The sequence below is a fragment of the Dermacentor albipictus genome, chromosome 4 (genome assembly GCF_038994185.2).
Source record: "Dermacentor albipictus isolate Rhodes 1998 colony chromosome 4, USDA_Dalb.pri_finalv2, whole genome shotgun sequence".
Classification (NCBI taxonomy): Eukaryota; Metazoa; Arthropoda; class Arachnida; order Ixodida; family Ixodidae; genus Dermacentor; species Dermacentor albipictus.
The window spans coordinates 33,043,114-33,059,198 of record NC_091824.1 but is presented as its reverse complement, the minus strand read 5'-3'; the positions used below and the strand labels follow the sequence as shown (position 1 = coordinate 33,059,198).

At 45.2% G+C, this 16,085-nt stretch overlaps 1 protein-coding gene across 3 annotated transcripts in view; it reads left to right on the top strand.

Annotated features, from left to right (window-relative positions):
* The window catches only part of LOC135900134 (sperm-specific sodium:proton exchanger-like), a 91,354-nt gene that overhangs the window by 38,181 nt on the left and 37,088 nt on the right, over positions 1-16,085 (top strand). For all 3 annotated transcript variants that reach the window (XM_065429575.1, XM_065429574.1, XM_065429573.1), the window contains 2 exons: positions 2,272-2,547; positions 7,900-8,106. In XM_065429575.1, the coding sequence (XP_065285647.1) occupies positions 2,272-2,547; positions 7,900-8,106 (483 nt within the window). The remainder of the gene's footprint in view (positions 1-2,271; positions 2,548-7,899; positions 8,107-16,085) is intronic.

The window sequence follows — 16,085 nt, the reverse complement described above, 5'->3', positions numbered from 1 at the left end:
ACCTCCAAATTTCATGTTGACCCATCGCCAAATGTCAGTTGGCCCACCCCTACTACAAGCTTCCCCCTGCATATTCTAAGGAGCCCTGTGTATCTCCATGGGCATTCACTTTCTGTTGATTTTCTGGGGGGTATAAATTGTTCCGTATCTCTTATAAAGCTACCAATCATATACACTTACACTATTATAGCAATTAAATGTCATAGGTTTGCAAATTATGCATTTTTGTGCAGATAGAAGGCACTACATTTTTCGAGGGGCTAGGGTATACTCGCCAAAGAATGTTTACGCATTAAAAACATAATCTAGACTAGCTAACGCTCATCACCCGCAATTCCACGGGAATTTTCGCCCTTATTTTTTTCAGCACCTACATTTATTGTATCTAAGTAACTGACGCACACATCGAAGTAAGCTGGAAAGAGCTCCGCTACAACGTGCTATTTCGGTTATCAGTAAAATAGGCAACGGATCCTAGCCTTCTTGAAAAGTGCGATCGAGAGGCTGTATTTTCGCACATAGTTGTTGACAACGGAAAGCAGAACCTGCAGTGCCGCATTTCCGACTGAATAACTGTTGACAACGTGCGAGGTGACGAGTCCCAGAAGAACATTCAGCATACTGAGGACAACCCCATTTTTAAGCAATATGCAAATTATCGCAGCCAAAACACTGGTGAGCAGGCTGAAAGAATTAAAAATATAATAAAGCGTTATGAATTGATTTGATAAGAGCAATGAGAAAGGCAGCTTACCTGCAAACAACACTGTTCTTTGTCGGAACAAATCTATTTTGGTGAATGTCGTGCATCCACTGCTTCTTGCACAAGCCGTCATGCTTTCTTTGTAGTATTATTAAAAAAAACTACGTAACCATCTTCAGGTTTCGTGCTGCAGTTATCTGGCGCTACAGCACCGCACAGCGCCAACACAACACCTCGGGAAACACAGCGTGCAACGTTCGCTGCGCCGGGCCAGTAGAGCTAAGGAGAAAAATGGCGCCAATGAAAAAGAAAAACACAAGCAAAGCGCCAGATCCACGCGTTTCCAAGGGCAACGGCAAGGAGACGAAATAGTCGTGCAGAAAACCGGGCGCATAACTAGTTCCCCGTGGACGGGAGACGTAAGGGGCGAGGAGGTCATGCGGCGGCGGCAGAGTTCCAAAGGGTGGCGCTACTTTCAAATTAAGGGACCTTAAAACGGAGCGCTTTGTTGCGCCACCTGTTGAAAAAGGTTGGAGTTACTGTTACGAAGCGTCAGCTCGCGGCCAAGCCCATGCGTCAGGTTTTCGATTGCGGTCATGCACTTGAAATTGCACCAAAACGGCATCGTTGCTGAAACCTCTTGTAGCATACAGAGGTCTTATTCAGTGGTGAAACACCTCCAAGGCTTTTTCGACTGTAGGCGAGCCAGCGTCGTGTCTGAACACGACCCCGACGAGGTGCCAGGGCTGTTCGTGCGCATGGTCGCCATTCTTTTCCCAAGAAACGCTGGTCCGCTGCGCGCGCTCCGCCGGGGCGAGGATACCAGCGAGTGAGCTCCGTAAAAGCGCTGAGCGCCCTAGCGTACCGCACATGCGCAGTATCATCTACGCTGGCACGCTGGGCCTGCTGAGCTGTAGCTCTCAGGCGTTCACGATTCTTGCTTCATGCGCTCCGAGAAATACTGACTACAAGTGGACTCACGCGTATAAAATGTGCTCTCATATTAAACTGCTGGTGTATGCTTCGTGACAACTCTCAAGACTAGATTGGACTTACATTTTGCTACGTCGAGCTCGCTTTCCGTACGACTCTGAAATAAACCCGAGCGGGTTATTCCTCTTTGAATTTGTTATACAGTGGCGCCGCCTAGTATACGGGGAGAGTTCGTATGCTGTGTTCGCACCCAATTCAAATATGCCTGTTCGAGTATATAATAGATTTCCAAGCAGAATTGAAAGCTGGGCGAGTTAGTACAGTTGCGTCATGTGACCTGGCCCCTATTGCGTTTTGTCCCTTTCTTATGCTTCCTCCCCGAGATTATATATTGGGAGATTCCTTTTCTAAAGCAGCGTCAGCAATCCTGACCACTTCTGACTAAAGTCGTAATAATGGAAGCATGCGCATGGTGTAAAAAAAGAAACATAAGTGAAACTTCTTAGAGGCGCTTATACTATTTATCAGTCCTACCGAGGCTACTGTTCAAATTTTCTGCGGAGTTGGCCTTAATCCCCAGTGGCCAGCAATTTATGCCTCGTATTTTTTGGGCCGTCCACTTTTGGTTCTCGCAGAAGGAGCGCCTGTCCGTGTCTAGCTTTGGCGAAGACTTCATGGACGACACGGAGTCCTTCCAGAGCAACCTGGAGCACAACCTGCAGGAGCGCGTCATCGACATGTTCGAGCACCAGTACTACGAGCTGGTCATCACCAGCACGGCGCTCACGTTCCTGACGTGCCTGCTGGGCGTGCTGCTCAACACGCCACTGCCGGTCAAGCCGCAATCGGATGCCATACTCATCATCGAAGGCGTCTACATCATCCTCTTCGCTGCCGAGATTACCACCATGGTGCGCTTGCAAATCTGACGACTTCCTATTTCTGCTTTAAGAGGAAGCCAGCTACGCAGCAGTATTTATTTATTTATTTATTTATTTATTTATTTATTTATTTTCGATATTGCCCCTCTACGTTGAGGGCATAGCAATCATAGCATAGCAATCATGTCCTAAAGAAAAAATCAGCGACATTTTGAGAACACGTGCACTGTACAAGCACACGCACACACACAAGAACAGCGAACGAATAAATCGGAGCAGAAAAGCTTCATAGTAAGTCAAAGGCCAGTGCCTGTATTGCTCAAAGCGAGATCAAGGTATGTGAGCACTGATAGACATGGTGGAATGTTTTCGGGATTTTCAAAAAAGTTTTGAAGCGACGCTTTGTTAACCACTTACTTCGGCCTTCCCACTGCTGCAACTGCTACTGCTGCTGTTGTTTTGCACGCGACGTCAGGAGGGGTGGAGGGAGGGGGGGGGGAGAAAGTGCACATAGTAATGGCAGAGGCGCGGGAGAGGAGTCTATGGGACCTTTCCAAAGACTGGGCGTCCCCACAATGCCCTCAGGACGTATTTAATTAGGCGTGATTCCCCCCGCCCCCCATCTCGCAGTGGAATTGCAGAATCTGCAGCGCTTAGCTTTGTATTCATCTGCAACAGCCGCCCAGAGAGGAGGATTCTAAGAATGGTAGAGGAGGTTGAAAGAGGAGCCAGATAATGGGTAAAGCCACTGCATTGAAGTAACGAGGAAATACCAGCCTTGCGACTCTTCGATCGTCGCGTCTGGCACGCATGAAAGGACCATGGGGAGTAGGTGAAGGCGCTGTCAAAAAGCTCGCTTCGTTTGGGGTCTCTTCAGTAAAGGAGACGCTGCTACTAGACGTAGCAAAAGTATCGGTCTTGGGGACAACTGGAAAAGCTTTAATTTAAGGTGCGGTATGGCACGTTTCTCATATTTTTTTAAAAGAAACACCCTGCGAGTTGTCCACGCGGGAAACTGACGCAGGGCATGCAGCCGCACACCCGCATTAACGCAACACAGCATCACGACCTTCACCAAAACACGAAACCTCTAGCCACTTGTGTTTCGGATTGGATTGGATTGGATTGTGGTTACACGCACGAACAGTGCGCTCGGCGGCTATGCGCTATCTTCATCACCGGCCGGAACAAGAAGAGGACAGTCGCTACAACAATTTTTGAGGGCGCCGTGATTATTCCAAGAAAGCCAAAAAAAAAATCCAGTTCTTGATAGCCAACGTGGGGGATGCGAGCACTATGCGAGTGCGGGAATTAAGCGAATAATTACGGTAGTTGGAACAATCTGACGTTTATATCGGTTGCCAACGCGAAGTTGTTAACGAATACAAGTTGCTAAACAATCCAGGCCCACAGGTCTGGATTCGTGTCCCAGCAAACTTGCACCAAGATTTTGAAAAAAAACTATGCGTTCTTCAGAACATCAATTGCGTGGATGTTTTTAGCGTTTATCTACGCTTACATTACCATTTTATTGCTCGTATTTTTTGAGAAATTAGCCGAGATGAATTAATTAACTATTTTAAATATAGCTTGAAACGTTCAGGCGTTAGAAGCAAAGTTGTGGAGCTTCACAAATGTTACCCAACCCAGGTACTTCCAGCGAAATAGCTTTAGCGTGGCCGTTTTTATTCGGGAAAAACGAAAGCCCGCACAGTTTAGAAAATACCATGTGACAGCGCGCTCTGTGCGCCCGAATGCGCGGCGAGTACAGCGTTGCCTATATATATATATACATATATATATATATATATATATATATATATATATATATATATATATATATATATATATATATATATATATATATATATATATATATATATATATATATACCTGTGGATTTGCCTTCAGTAAAACCAGTTGTTTGCGCCTGTGTTTGTCTTTCGTTCAGCCGTGCCGTCCCGTTGCTCTGTATTTCAAGATCGTTCTCATGTCACAACGCCAGCTAGCCCAACGTTCAACTCTTTTAGCGCGAAGTCAGTTACGATCTGTACTGATTGAAATGATTTCACGTTTAATGTGATGACGACAGCCGCACAGTCTACCAAACACTGCCCGAGCATGACGCTTTCCGTTAGAGTGGCGAATATGTTGCGCGGTATTGTGGTTGGCGTAGGATAAATTTTGTAGAGCTTGGGGGATTGTGAACTTCCTAGCAGCTACTTTTGTAGGAACAGACTGCTACTACAAACGTCAGCAGTGCCTTCGGAGTAAAGTAAATTTACCAGAAAGCGTGCTTTTTTTTTGTAAAATTAGCTCTATTTCTTTTAAGGTTTCCTTAACCCAAGCTTTACTTCTTTTCTTTTTCCTTGTTGCGCACCCACTATTCCAATATGAGAGCTCACCTTAGCCAACTGCGCAGTTGCAGGTCTGCGGCATGCAAACGCTGAATATCCTCATATCTCCTCGCCTGTTTTCACACGGATGTGGGCTTGCTTCCTGGATAACTTTAGTCGAAAAAATAAATGAAATAAGTCTACAGGTGGCTTTCAATGTCTCCGCGTATGCCACTAAGCAAAAGGGAAGATGGGCGCACGCGGGATACTGATACTGACAAGCATGTGGCTACCAGCAATCCTTCAACATTCCTCGGAGACTTCGTAAACGAGAGATCTCGTGCTGCGATTTTGTGCATAGAAAGCGGAGCGTTGTACTGCGGAAGCAGTAACCATAGGCACCTAGCGGCGGAGTTGTCTATAACATGTCGTAGTGAGGAAGCACTGTTTCATGTAGTTAGTGCAACCACTGCAACGTCACAATGCTTGGGTCACAACAAAAATGCACGACACAGGATATCGCTACACACGGTGAGTGTGACACGTGTCCTGGTCACGCGTTTTTTATGCGAAGCATAATACGAGAGCTCAACCCAGCTCCTCAGGCGCGGCGGTGTCGCCTTCAATGACCTTTGACCCCATGCCATACCACGTGACACCGTGACGTCACGACAGAGGAGAAACGGGGCTCCAAACTCGCGGCGTCGCGGCGGTATATAAGCAGCTGCGGTTGTTTCTAGCTGGCTTTGGCTCAACTCTTGCAAGATGGGCTGGGTGGGAATCGAACCAGGGTCTCCGGAGTGTGAGACGGAGACGCTACCACTGAGCCACGAGTATTTTTTTCTTTATTACCGACATGGCAACAAGGCTACAAAACAAGACATTTTAACAATAGACAACGGTCACGACAACATCTCTGCCATTGGTTGGCAGTCACAGGGCTAAAAACGCTTGAAATTCGCTAGCTCAGTCATCACACTGAGCCATGTTGGTTTTTCTTTTTGCAAATTATACATTTCCTTAATATGACAAACTGATTACGAGCAATAAAAACAGCGCTAAACGACGGGACGAGTGAAGGGACACAGACAACGGCGCTGACTAACAACCCTAACAACGGGTTGTTAGTCAGCGCCGTTGTCTGTGTCCCTTCTCTCGTCCCGTCGTTTAGCGCTGTTTTTATTGCTCGTAATCATGAACCAACCAGCCCAAATGCGTACTCTTTTGCGATGACAAACTGAGCCACGAGTACGATGCTTCAAAGCGGTACAAAAGCGCCTCTAGTGAATGCGGTGTTGCCTTAGAAACGAGCTGTTTCTAAGGCTCAAGCGTGCGTCGCTTGCTCAGGCGCACATTTCGTTGCCGCGCCGAATGCTGCGTTGCTCGACGCTCACCGCGTCCAATGCGGGGCGCGTAGTCGCTGCGCCGTAGCCCATTGTCTTACACCCCTTGGCAGGTCAACGGGAGCGCTGTCGCGTTCCACTCTTGAAGGCGAAGCAGAGTAACGCATGAGTTGTTTCTTCGTCTAGCCGAACCAAATATAGCCAAGCAACAGCAGTTCACGAGGCTAAACAGTGGTTCAACAACTAAAATAAAGGCTAGTATGCTTCGCATCCTGGGCTTAACCTTAGCTAAGCTACAGCCATTCTTTTTTTGTCCTGCGTCCTGAATTTGTGCTAATAGATAAGCACTATGGAATGTAACCAACATGCCTGAATCGTTACGCTTCACTGTTAAGACGTTTCAAGACGGAAGCTTAGTGGGGAATTCCCACCAACTTCTCGAAAAGTTTCTTAAAAAGATAAGTGCAGAACAAAGCACGTTTATTTATCTATTCAAAGTATTCTCGGCATGAAAGTGTAAGCGCCATGTGCGAAAGAACGTTCATGCCTACTCTGCCGAGCAGACGTAAAAGTGGCACCCATGCATATTTGACGATGCTATAAACGTAGATAAAATATGTATAAAGATAGCTCACGGTTATTCATCTTGAAGTAACCACAATAAACGCATTCGGCAATTAATCTGGCGTTCTAACAAAGTTAAGTTTTCCTTTATTCCTGCACCTATCGAGAGATTGAATAAAGTTGCCTTGGAAATTGTGAGCAGTGAGAGCAGGCGAAGTTCAGTCCCAAGATAAAGTTTTATTTCATTTGACGATGTTGTACTGCTTGTATGCATTACGTAATATTACGTATCATTAAAAATATTGATTATATATTTCAATTTGGTATTATAATCTGGTACTACATGTCTATCTTCTACGTGCTATTTCATATTGGCTGCTCATTATTCGCTATGACTAACATAACTCTGTTTTGCTTGCTTTTGTAATAACACTCGAACAGACACCTTGTAACCGCCTGCCTGTAAGAGCCTAATAACGGCTGACAGTATTGATAAATAGGTCAATAAATAAATAAATAAGCGCTAATAAGTGCGTGCTGTCACTATAGTGACAGCGGATCTGGATCATGAGACTGAAAAAATTAGAAGAATAAGAAAGGGCTGGGGTGCGTTTCGCAGGCATTCTCAGATCATGAACAGCAGGTTGCCATTATTCCTCAAAAGAAAAGTGTATAACAGCTGTGTCTTACCAGTACTCACGTACGGGGCAGAAACCTGGAGGCTTACGAAAAGGGTTCTACTTAAATTGAGGACCACGCAACGAGCTATGGAAAGAAGAATGATAGGTGTAACGTTAAGGGATAAGAAAAGAGCAGATTGGGTGAGGGAACAAACGCGAGTTAATGATATCTTAGTTGAAATCAAGAAAAAGAAATGGGCATGGGCAGGACACGTAATGAGGAGGGAAGATAACCGATGGTCATTAAGAGTTACGGAATGGATACCAAGGGAAGGGAAGCGTAGCAGAGGGCGGCAGAAAGTTAGGTAGGCGGATGAGATTAAGAAGTTTGCAGGGACATGGCCACAATTAGTACATGACCGGGGTAGTTGGAGAAATATGGGAGAGGCCTTTGCCCTGCAGTGGGCGTAACAAGGATGATGATGATGATGATGAAGTGCTGCTCTCTTGGTGTTGCAGATTACAGCTTACGGGCACCGCTTCGTGCGGCTGGACAACTACAACAAGCTGGACCTCGTGCTGCTGGCCACGTGCATCTTTGTGTTCATCGTGCAGTTCACCATCTACTTCCTGGCTGGTCCCGGTGGCAATTACCACACCATGCTCACGGTCACCTTCATCCTGGCCGTGTCGGTGCGGCTCGTGCACGCCGTCAAATACATCGAGGTGCGTGACGCATTACTTAATTGGCCTGTTACATTCAGTGAAAGACGTGTAGCCATACCTATCTATTTCGACATTTACATTTTTAAACGGCCCCTCACCAGGCCCCATAGCAAATCTTGGTTATACGTTGTGAGTTGTTACGTGTCCTCTAGTGAGCGATCTGCCGCAAACCTTTTTCAAATCGGCTCCTTAAAAGGTGAGATAAAAATATTTCAATGCCGCGAACCTATGCTTTTAGCAGGTGGGCTCCACTGCATAGCGAGACTCCCTTTCCACTCGCCCCGTCTAGCCTTCGCAAGCGAAATTCCATCCCTGCGTTCTCCTATGCCGGAACTCGAGGATCGCGTGACACATACGTCACGGGCCCCGCGTTCACTTTTTTTTTTCTCCTCGCTTTCTTTTTTTCTTTTCGGCGATGCGCACTTCCTCTGGCGGCGTTGCGCGCGAGCTGTTATCGTTTCGCGCAGCGCACGATTTTGCACGCTGTGCACAAGGACACATGACTAGCGATATAATTCAGTGCTACACGAATAGTGAGGCAGACACAAGCGGATCGCAGAGCATGATCACGCGCTGGAACACGGTAGAAAATTCCATAATTTTGGTACCTGTGCACGTGACCACACGACCGTGCGAACAAGCAGACGAAGCGGAAGTACATCTCTCTTGCTTCGGTGCAAAGTAAAAAAAAACAACGCAGACATTCCGTTTGAGTGTTTCATTATTTCTCTAAACTTTAATTCGTCAATTCGAGCAACAAATCCCACTGATAACAGATGGCGCCTTAAATAATTCCCGAAGTCACGTGTCACCACGAGTGACGCCAAACTGCGGACTCGACTACGTCGGCGCAGGGACGCGAGTACGTCACCGTCCGGCATGTAGCGCGGCGGCCGTGAGGCTAAAGGAAAAACGGCGTTCGGTCTGAAATTTCAGATCTTTCCGCGGCGCATAGCGACGTAATACTTTGCAGACACGATCGTTATTAGGCAATGTATGCTCTGCGTTTGTCAGCTCAAAATAGCCAGACTTGGTGAGGGGTCCTTTGAAGAATGCGCCTCAAAAACAGCACTGTATGTAGAGGGGCCACTGGGAGAAGCAGATAAGGCTGTACAGATAGATTATCCTCTGACGACCACAAACTTGAAATGTTTTTTTCTTGTCTTTTTTGTCAAAAGGAAGCTGCTTCTTGGAAACCCCTACTTAATTGCGCGTAGGGTTCTTTGTTGTTGTTTAATACTTCTTGAAATGCGGGGAGTAAAAATAGGCTGTTTTATCTTAAAAAGAAAAGTCAGGAAGACATCGGGATTTTATTATCGACCGCATAAAGTTCGGGGTCATTCTGGTAACTTACCTATAGTAAGCTCCCGTGATTTTCTTGGTGACACGGACACTGGCTTTATTTTTGAATGTAAGTGTTTTCATCAAGTAGATGGAAATAAAGCTATTCTATTCTATTCTATTCTATTCTTATTTAAACGAGTGAAATTGCTCTCACATACGTAGTCGTATGGTGAACGTATCTCTCCGAATCCTCGCTGCACTTTTCAAAGAAGTCACGCAAATAAAATCATCCTATAGAGACGTGCTATACGATCCGTTGTTTACTTGGTTCTCTCCATATCTTTTTTTTTAACGAACGAGGGGAGAGGGGGGGGGGGGAGGACAAATAGGCGTGCGGCCAAATGGGCGCACAGGCACGCTTTGCACGAAGCGCGATTACTTTTCTGATCTTGCCAGCGGTGGCGACCTACGTCATCATTTGCCTTTTGAACATTTCTCTGTTTTTGGTCAGGCCTTTCAACACACCTCAGTAAAGAAAACGTCCTCTCATATCCACAGTTCGCACCGCACAGCGACTTCAGCGTTGCGATCGCTAGGTATTCGGTAGCGGGCGCTGTTGTCCTGCCAGTCGGCCAGCACGTGATCGCTGCTTTCAGTGTTTTGTTCTAGGAGAGGTTGTTTAAACTCGCCCTTCACGAAGCGTACATCAGCATCGACGTATGTTGAGCCGAGCTACGTAGTCAGTTAGTGATTGGCTGAGCTGGCTTTTCGGAGAAGGATGCGAAACCGCGCCCTGTCGTGTGCCTATGCAATGCGCCGATTATCGTGAATATTAGGCTTCAATACGTGGTGCGCTCCGATGTCCAGCAGGTGTGTGGGCTGTGAGGCGTGCTATGATTTCAACCGAAAGCAGTAGCAGCTGGACTAATTCTTACCACAAGCCAAACGGCGTCGTTGTTCCTCTGTAAACGGTGTGAGCCGTGCTATGGTCGGGATTCAGCGCACCGTGAGTGCATTTGGCAAATGAAAATATGGAGGTAACAGCTTCAGAGGACGCGATGTCTCGCCGTCTGACTTTATTATTTCTCCAGTACATGTCTGTCTTTTTTTTCTTCTTGATGCCGGCTAGTATACCAAAGCTAGACGTGGAGAGAGAGAGAGAGTCCCTCATTCGTTTCCAACGCGGAATGTTGGCGCGGAGACCAATCGAGACCTTTGGACATCCGCATTGTTTTGTTTTCGTTTACGAATGCGCGCAACTACGGGTTAGAAATTGACCCGATTCTCACAAAAATTACTCGGGTGCAAAAATCGGGACTCATCGTGTTTTACCCGAAACCGAAGCACCCTAACTATTTAAGAAAGGGGAAATCCTCTTTCTCTGGCATTCCCTGAAATAATGTTGAAGGGGTTCGTCGCACTTTTAAGGAAGTTTCAGATACTCGTGTTTGTCTTGCGCAATTTCTTTCTTTATTGACAAAATTATGGGGTTTTACGTGCCGAAATCACTTTCTGAGGCACGCCGTAGTGGAGGATTCCGGAAATTTTGATCACCTGGGGTTTTTTAACGTGCACCTAAATCCAAGTACATGGGTGTTTTAGCATTTCACCTCCATCGAAATGCAGCCGCCGTAGCCGGGATTCGATCTCGCCACCCCATGCTCAGCAGCCGAACACCATAGCAACTGAGCAACCACGGCGTTTTCTTTTTTTCGGTAAACAAGTTATGTTCTCAAAACGCTGAATATTAAAAATGCAGCAAAGCACACAGTTTCCCCACTCTGTGTCTCGGCAATTGAACAATATTTCACAATTCACTAAACGGGCATATACAAAAAAAAATTTAAATAAGAGAATACTCATATTGCACCCCTCTCAATTATACCACTAATTTCTTGGTGCCACTTTCGCGATGTTCACGCCAACAATCTAGTGATTAGCGTGAAAGCTATAAATGAGCACGTATTCGTCCGCCTTCAGTTTCCTTCTGCACGTCGTTCGATGATTGCGCCGGATGTACAACTTCAACATAGCTGCATATAAGGGCCTGATTGCAACTGAACAACAGCTGCAATAACTTGTAGTTGGCTGCCATTTCTGTGTTGATATCAACTCTTAGTCAAGATACGAATGATAGTGGCGATCGAGTGTGCCATTCCACTGACAGTTCGCTTATAAGTTCAGTTCAGTTATAATTATATAATTGTAATTCATAATTATAATTATTATGGATATTAATTAATAATTATGAATAATAATTATAATTATTATAATTATACTTGTAAGATTTATTTATAATTCAGTTGTTAGCGACAGTTCGCTTATAAAAGAAAACATTTCGAATTGTCTCGTATGTTATGGGGCACATTAACGGATTGGTAAATTAGTGCGTCTACTTGTTTGCTAAACTTTTCGATTTCCACAATGTATTAGTAAACTTTGAGGCCATAAACCCAACGGCTCTTCTAAGAGCCGATAGAACGCAGATTTTTCTATCCCAAATGCAGTACTTTTCGGGACAAATTTATTCACCCGTTGCTTAATTATGATGCATTTCACATGTAATAAAAATGGAAAAATGGGAGTTCGCCTCCAGCCTAAGCTTCCTCCTTACAAAAAAGGCACGGTTAGCCAGCTGCAATAATCGAAATCTTGGTGCTCGGACTGATTGTTTGACCGCCTGCAAAGTATGGCCTGTGACATTTGTATTATTAATCCAAGTGCTCTTAAGGCCAAAGTATCGCACAGAATAGGGGTAAACAAAATATACAATAAAAAACAAAAGAAGCAAATTATATATCTTACAGGAAGGAAATACATAGAGCGACTTAGTGAGAAAATAGAACCAGGAACAAAAGTAAATCCTATTTGCTCAATGTTAGCAAAGGCGATAAGAAAAGACAATAAACACGAAATATTAATACACGATAACCAAGCCGAAAAGCGAATCCTATTCACACCAGTGCTATAGCTACAGCATTTTCAAAGTAGTTATGGCTTGGAATTGTTACAATTCTCGCGGCAAGGTGATTCGGTTAGATATGGGCGGGAAAGAACAGAAGAGGAATCTGTTCTGCAAGTTGGTATGCCAGCCATGTTAGGATGACCTACCTTCGAGATAACAATTGCGCTGACCAATATAATTCCCTGCTTAACTGAGGGATATAAAAAAATGCAAGAATTTTTTTGGATGTACAGTTAGCGAGAAACAGCAAGACCTCGTTCAAAAAATCTGTAAAGGAATCTCATAAAAAATGTGCTTCATTTTTAGCAGCCAGGGCTCGAATGCATGGCGTCATGTGCGGATTTTAATATGGTATTACGACAAACACGAAAGAAAACGCCAATAAGGCACGAGGTACAAGCTACGAATAACGCATGAGAATCAGGTTAAGGATACATCAGTAGCATTTAGTTATGTCATTATGGTAGTCGTTTAACAAACACCGAAATATTGTAACAAAGAACACCAACATTTGTCAAGTTCATAGAAAGCATTATTAGAGAGTTTTAGCAGAGCGTTTACCATCCGCTCCGCTCAGACCAGCCTATCACAACAATTGGCACGCAGCCGCTTAGCAAAACGCTACCGGGAACACTGACGCGCGTGCGCACAGCACACATAGCGGCAGCGGAACGTGGGACGCTGACCACGTTCCGCTAGGAACCGGATTTAGCGGTGCGTCAGGGAGCGTGTAGTTGCTTTCGTAATCGTTTTACTGCCAAGCTGAGAGCACGTCAGTAGCATCTCTGGGAGACGCGCTTGTTAGATAAGCGAAGTCGATGCATTCTGTGCAGCCACCGGTGCGCGTGAAGCGTGTGCGGAGCGGAGCGCAAGCAAACGCTCTGCTAAAACTGTCTATTATAGCGTGTTTGGCGAAAAAGCAGGCTCAAAATGCACATGCGCAGAACGCTAACCAATTCACAACGCTTAGCGTACGCACTCTTTTGTTCTTCAGAGTCAAGACTTTGCGTGGTTTGCATAAATGGCGTGACAACATGGCGTTGAACGCACCGTGGTTGCTCAGTGGCTACGGTTTTGAACTGCTGAGCACGAGGTCGCGGAATCGAATCCCGGCCATGGCGGTCATATTTCGATGGAAGCGAAACGCGAAAACATCCCTGTACTTCGATTTAGGCGCACTTTTCAGAACCCCAGGTGGACGAAATTACCGGAGTCCTCCACTACGGCCTGCCTCATAATCAGAAAGTAGTTTTGGCATTTAAAACCCTATAATTCGATGTAAATATTTTAACGTGGTGGTGGTCGCGGCTTCGAAGCGAATAGAGGTTGCTTTTGTAGAATTCCCTTCGCTCGCGCAGATTTTTGCGTGGAACATCTTTCACTTAATCACAGGCCGCTTCGACGATAGAGTATGTGGTTAGCCCTGCGGAGTTTACGATATCGCGTCGCGCTTAGAACGCTTCGAGGCGTAACAACATAAGATGATGATGATAGTTTAGTTGCATCCTCTTTGAAATGGAGCGGCAACAGTCAGCTAGCCTGCTAGATTTAATCGGTTTGACTTTACATGCAGAAGGATGGATATTTGGTCGAGTTGGTGGTTGTACATAGGTTTGTGTATGCCTTCGAGTAAAGTCAGGTGTAATTTCAGCGCTGTCCTGTGTGTTCCAGCCTTCTGTCTTAGTCATATTGCCCCTTCAAAATGTTTACTGTACACATGTTTTTAATTCTAGCATTATTGTGTACATCTCCACAATTCATTTTTCCTCAAAGGTTCTCTAACTATACCTTGAATAGCTACTTACGCCTGTAACGAATCCGGTCATATCAATTTCTTCCCCGCTCCCCCTCCCCCCCCCAATTTTCTATACGTCGATTGCTTATCTCGGCTGCTGACCGGCTAATGCTTCCGTCCACTTTAAATCCGAGAGGTTTGGAAGGTGTACGTTGCCTCCGAGTCTCACGGGGTGAATCCATTCGCATTACATTAGTGTGCGCTCCAAATTTTTGCTGCAGCATACACATGCCTCATCTTGCTGCGAATATTTGCTCCGCTATGTTTTTGTCCTTACGCAACCAGCTGAAGCCACAGATAGCAAGGGGTTATTGTGTTAGAGTACAGATTTTCCCTTCTATTTTTTCTCCACATTTTTGTAAATCTGCATGGTCTTGTTTCCATTTTTTGCATCCAATTCACTGTCTCTGTTTTTCTTGATCTTTATATTAAAGACTGTTTACACTTTAATTACCCTGCACATGGTTTCTAACTTTCTTGACCTCTTCCTGCATTTTGTGTCCACGCTTTTTCGGTACAGATACTTGTGCACTTCAGCCGGCCATTTACTTTCTTCAGTCTTTCTTCAAAAATAATTTTGCTCTGCGCTTCGCTGACTTCAAATGAGGCCCAACCCATGTCACTCTGAATTGCCGCATTAGGGGATTTACCGTGAGGTCCCAAATCCAAACGGCCTACCAATCTTTGGTTAACTTCCAGCCCCGACAAGATATTCTATATGAAGCACAGAATGGCATTTCGAAACGTCAGCGCTGGCTACATGACTCCTTTCAGGATTCCACGCACCAGTTAATATTTATTGTGGCCCCAAAGTTGCCTATGTTTCATCATTGCTGCATTCGGCTTGCCTTTTATTTTCAAGTGATCTTGGTGAGCGTTTGAGTAAGTCTTTTCTTCGTTGACATATACGCCGAGGTATATCTATTGCATGACTATGGGTTTGACTTGCAGTTGAATTGACACCACGTAATTACTCGGCTCTTCATTAAAGATTATAATTCCCAATTTTTCTATGCTCAACTTAAGGGCTAGATTTGTCGCTGCTTTGCCACACATATTCACAAAAATCTGAAAATTTGTTGCATTGTCCGCTAGTAGCATTATGTCGTCCGCATGCGTCAGTCTGGGGAAATTCTGTGGCATCATATGTCCGTTACGCACGTAGGATAAATCAAACCGTAATTCAATGTTGTCCTGTCGTCTTTCTATGCTTTAACCTAAAGCGTGAACCACAATGAAGGCAGTGAACATCGTTGCTTGAGTCTTTGGTGAATTTCCACCACTTCATTACATTTTCGGCTTCCTGTAGAGCTTATACTTCGTTATCCCTATATATCTCCCTCAGCAACTCCCCTATATCGTAATCTATGCATTCGGGGTTGCTAATATCCCATAGCAATTACCTGTCTACGTTGTCGCACGCTCCTTTATACCTAGAAATGTTCTCCATAAAGGTGTATTCTGAGCTGCTCAAATCTTTGTGCACTGAGATAGTAGAAACATATTATTCCCTAAGCGTCTGCCTGATCTGAACCCATTCTGTAGCTCCCCGAGTGCATATTTTTTTTTTCACCGACTTCAGCAGTTCTAAGCTTCTGGGAATGCAGCCTCATCTATCATCATCATCATCATCATCATCATCATCATCATCATCATCAGCCTGGTTACGCCCACTGCAGAGCAAAGGCCTCTCCCATACTTCTCCAACAACCCCGGTCATTTACTAATTGTGGCCATGCCGTGCCTGCAAACTTCTTAATCTCATCCGCCCACTTAACTTTCTGTCGCCCCCGGCTACGCTTCCCTTCCCTTGGGATCCAGTCCGTAACCCTTAATGACCATCGGTTATCTTCCCTCCTCATTACATGTCCTTCCCATGCCGATTTCTTTTTCTTGATTTCAACTAAGATGTCATTAACTCGCGTTTGTTCCCTC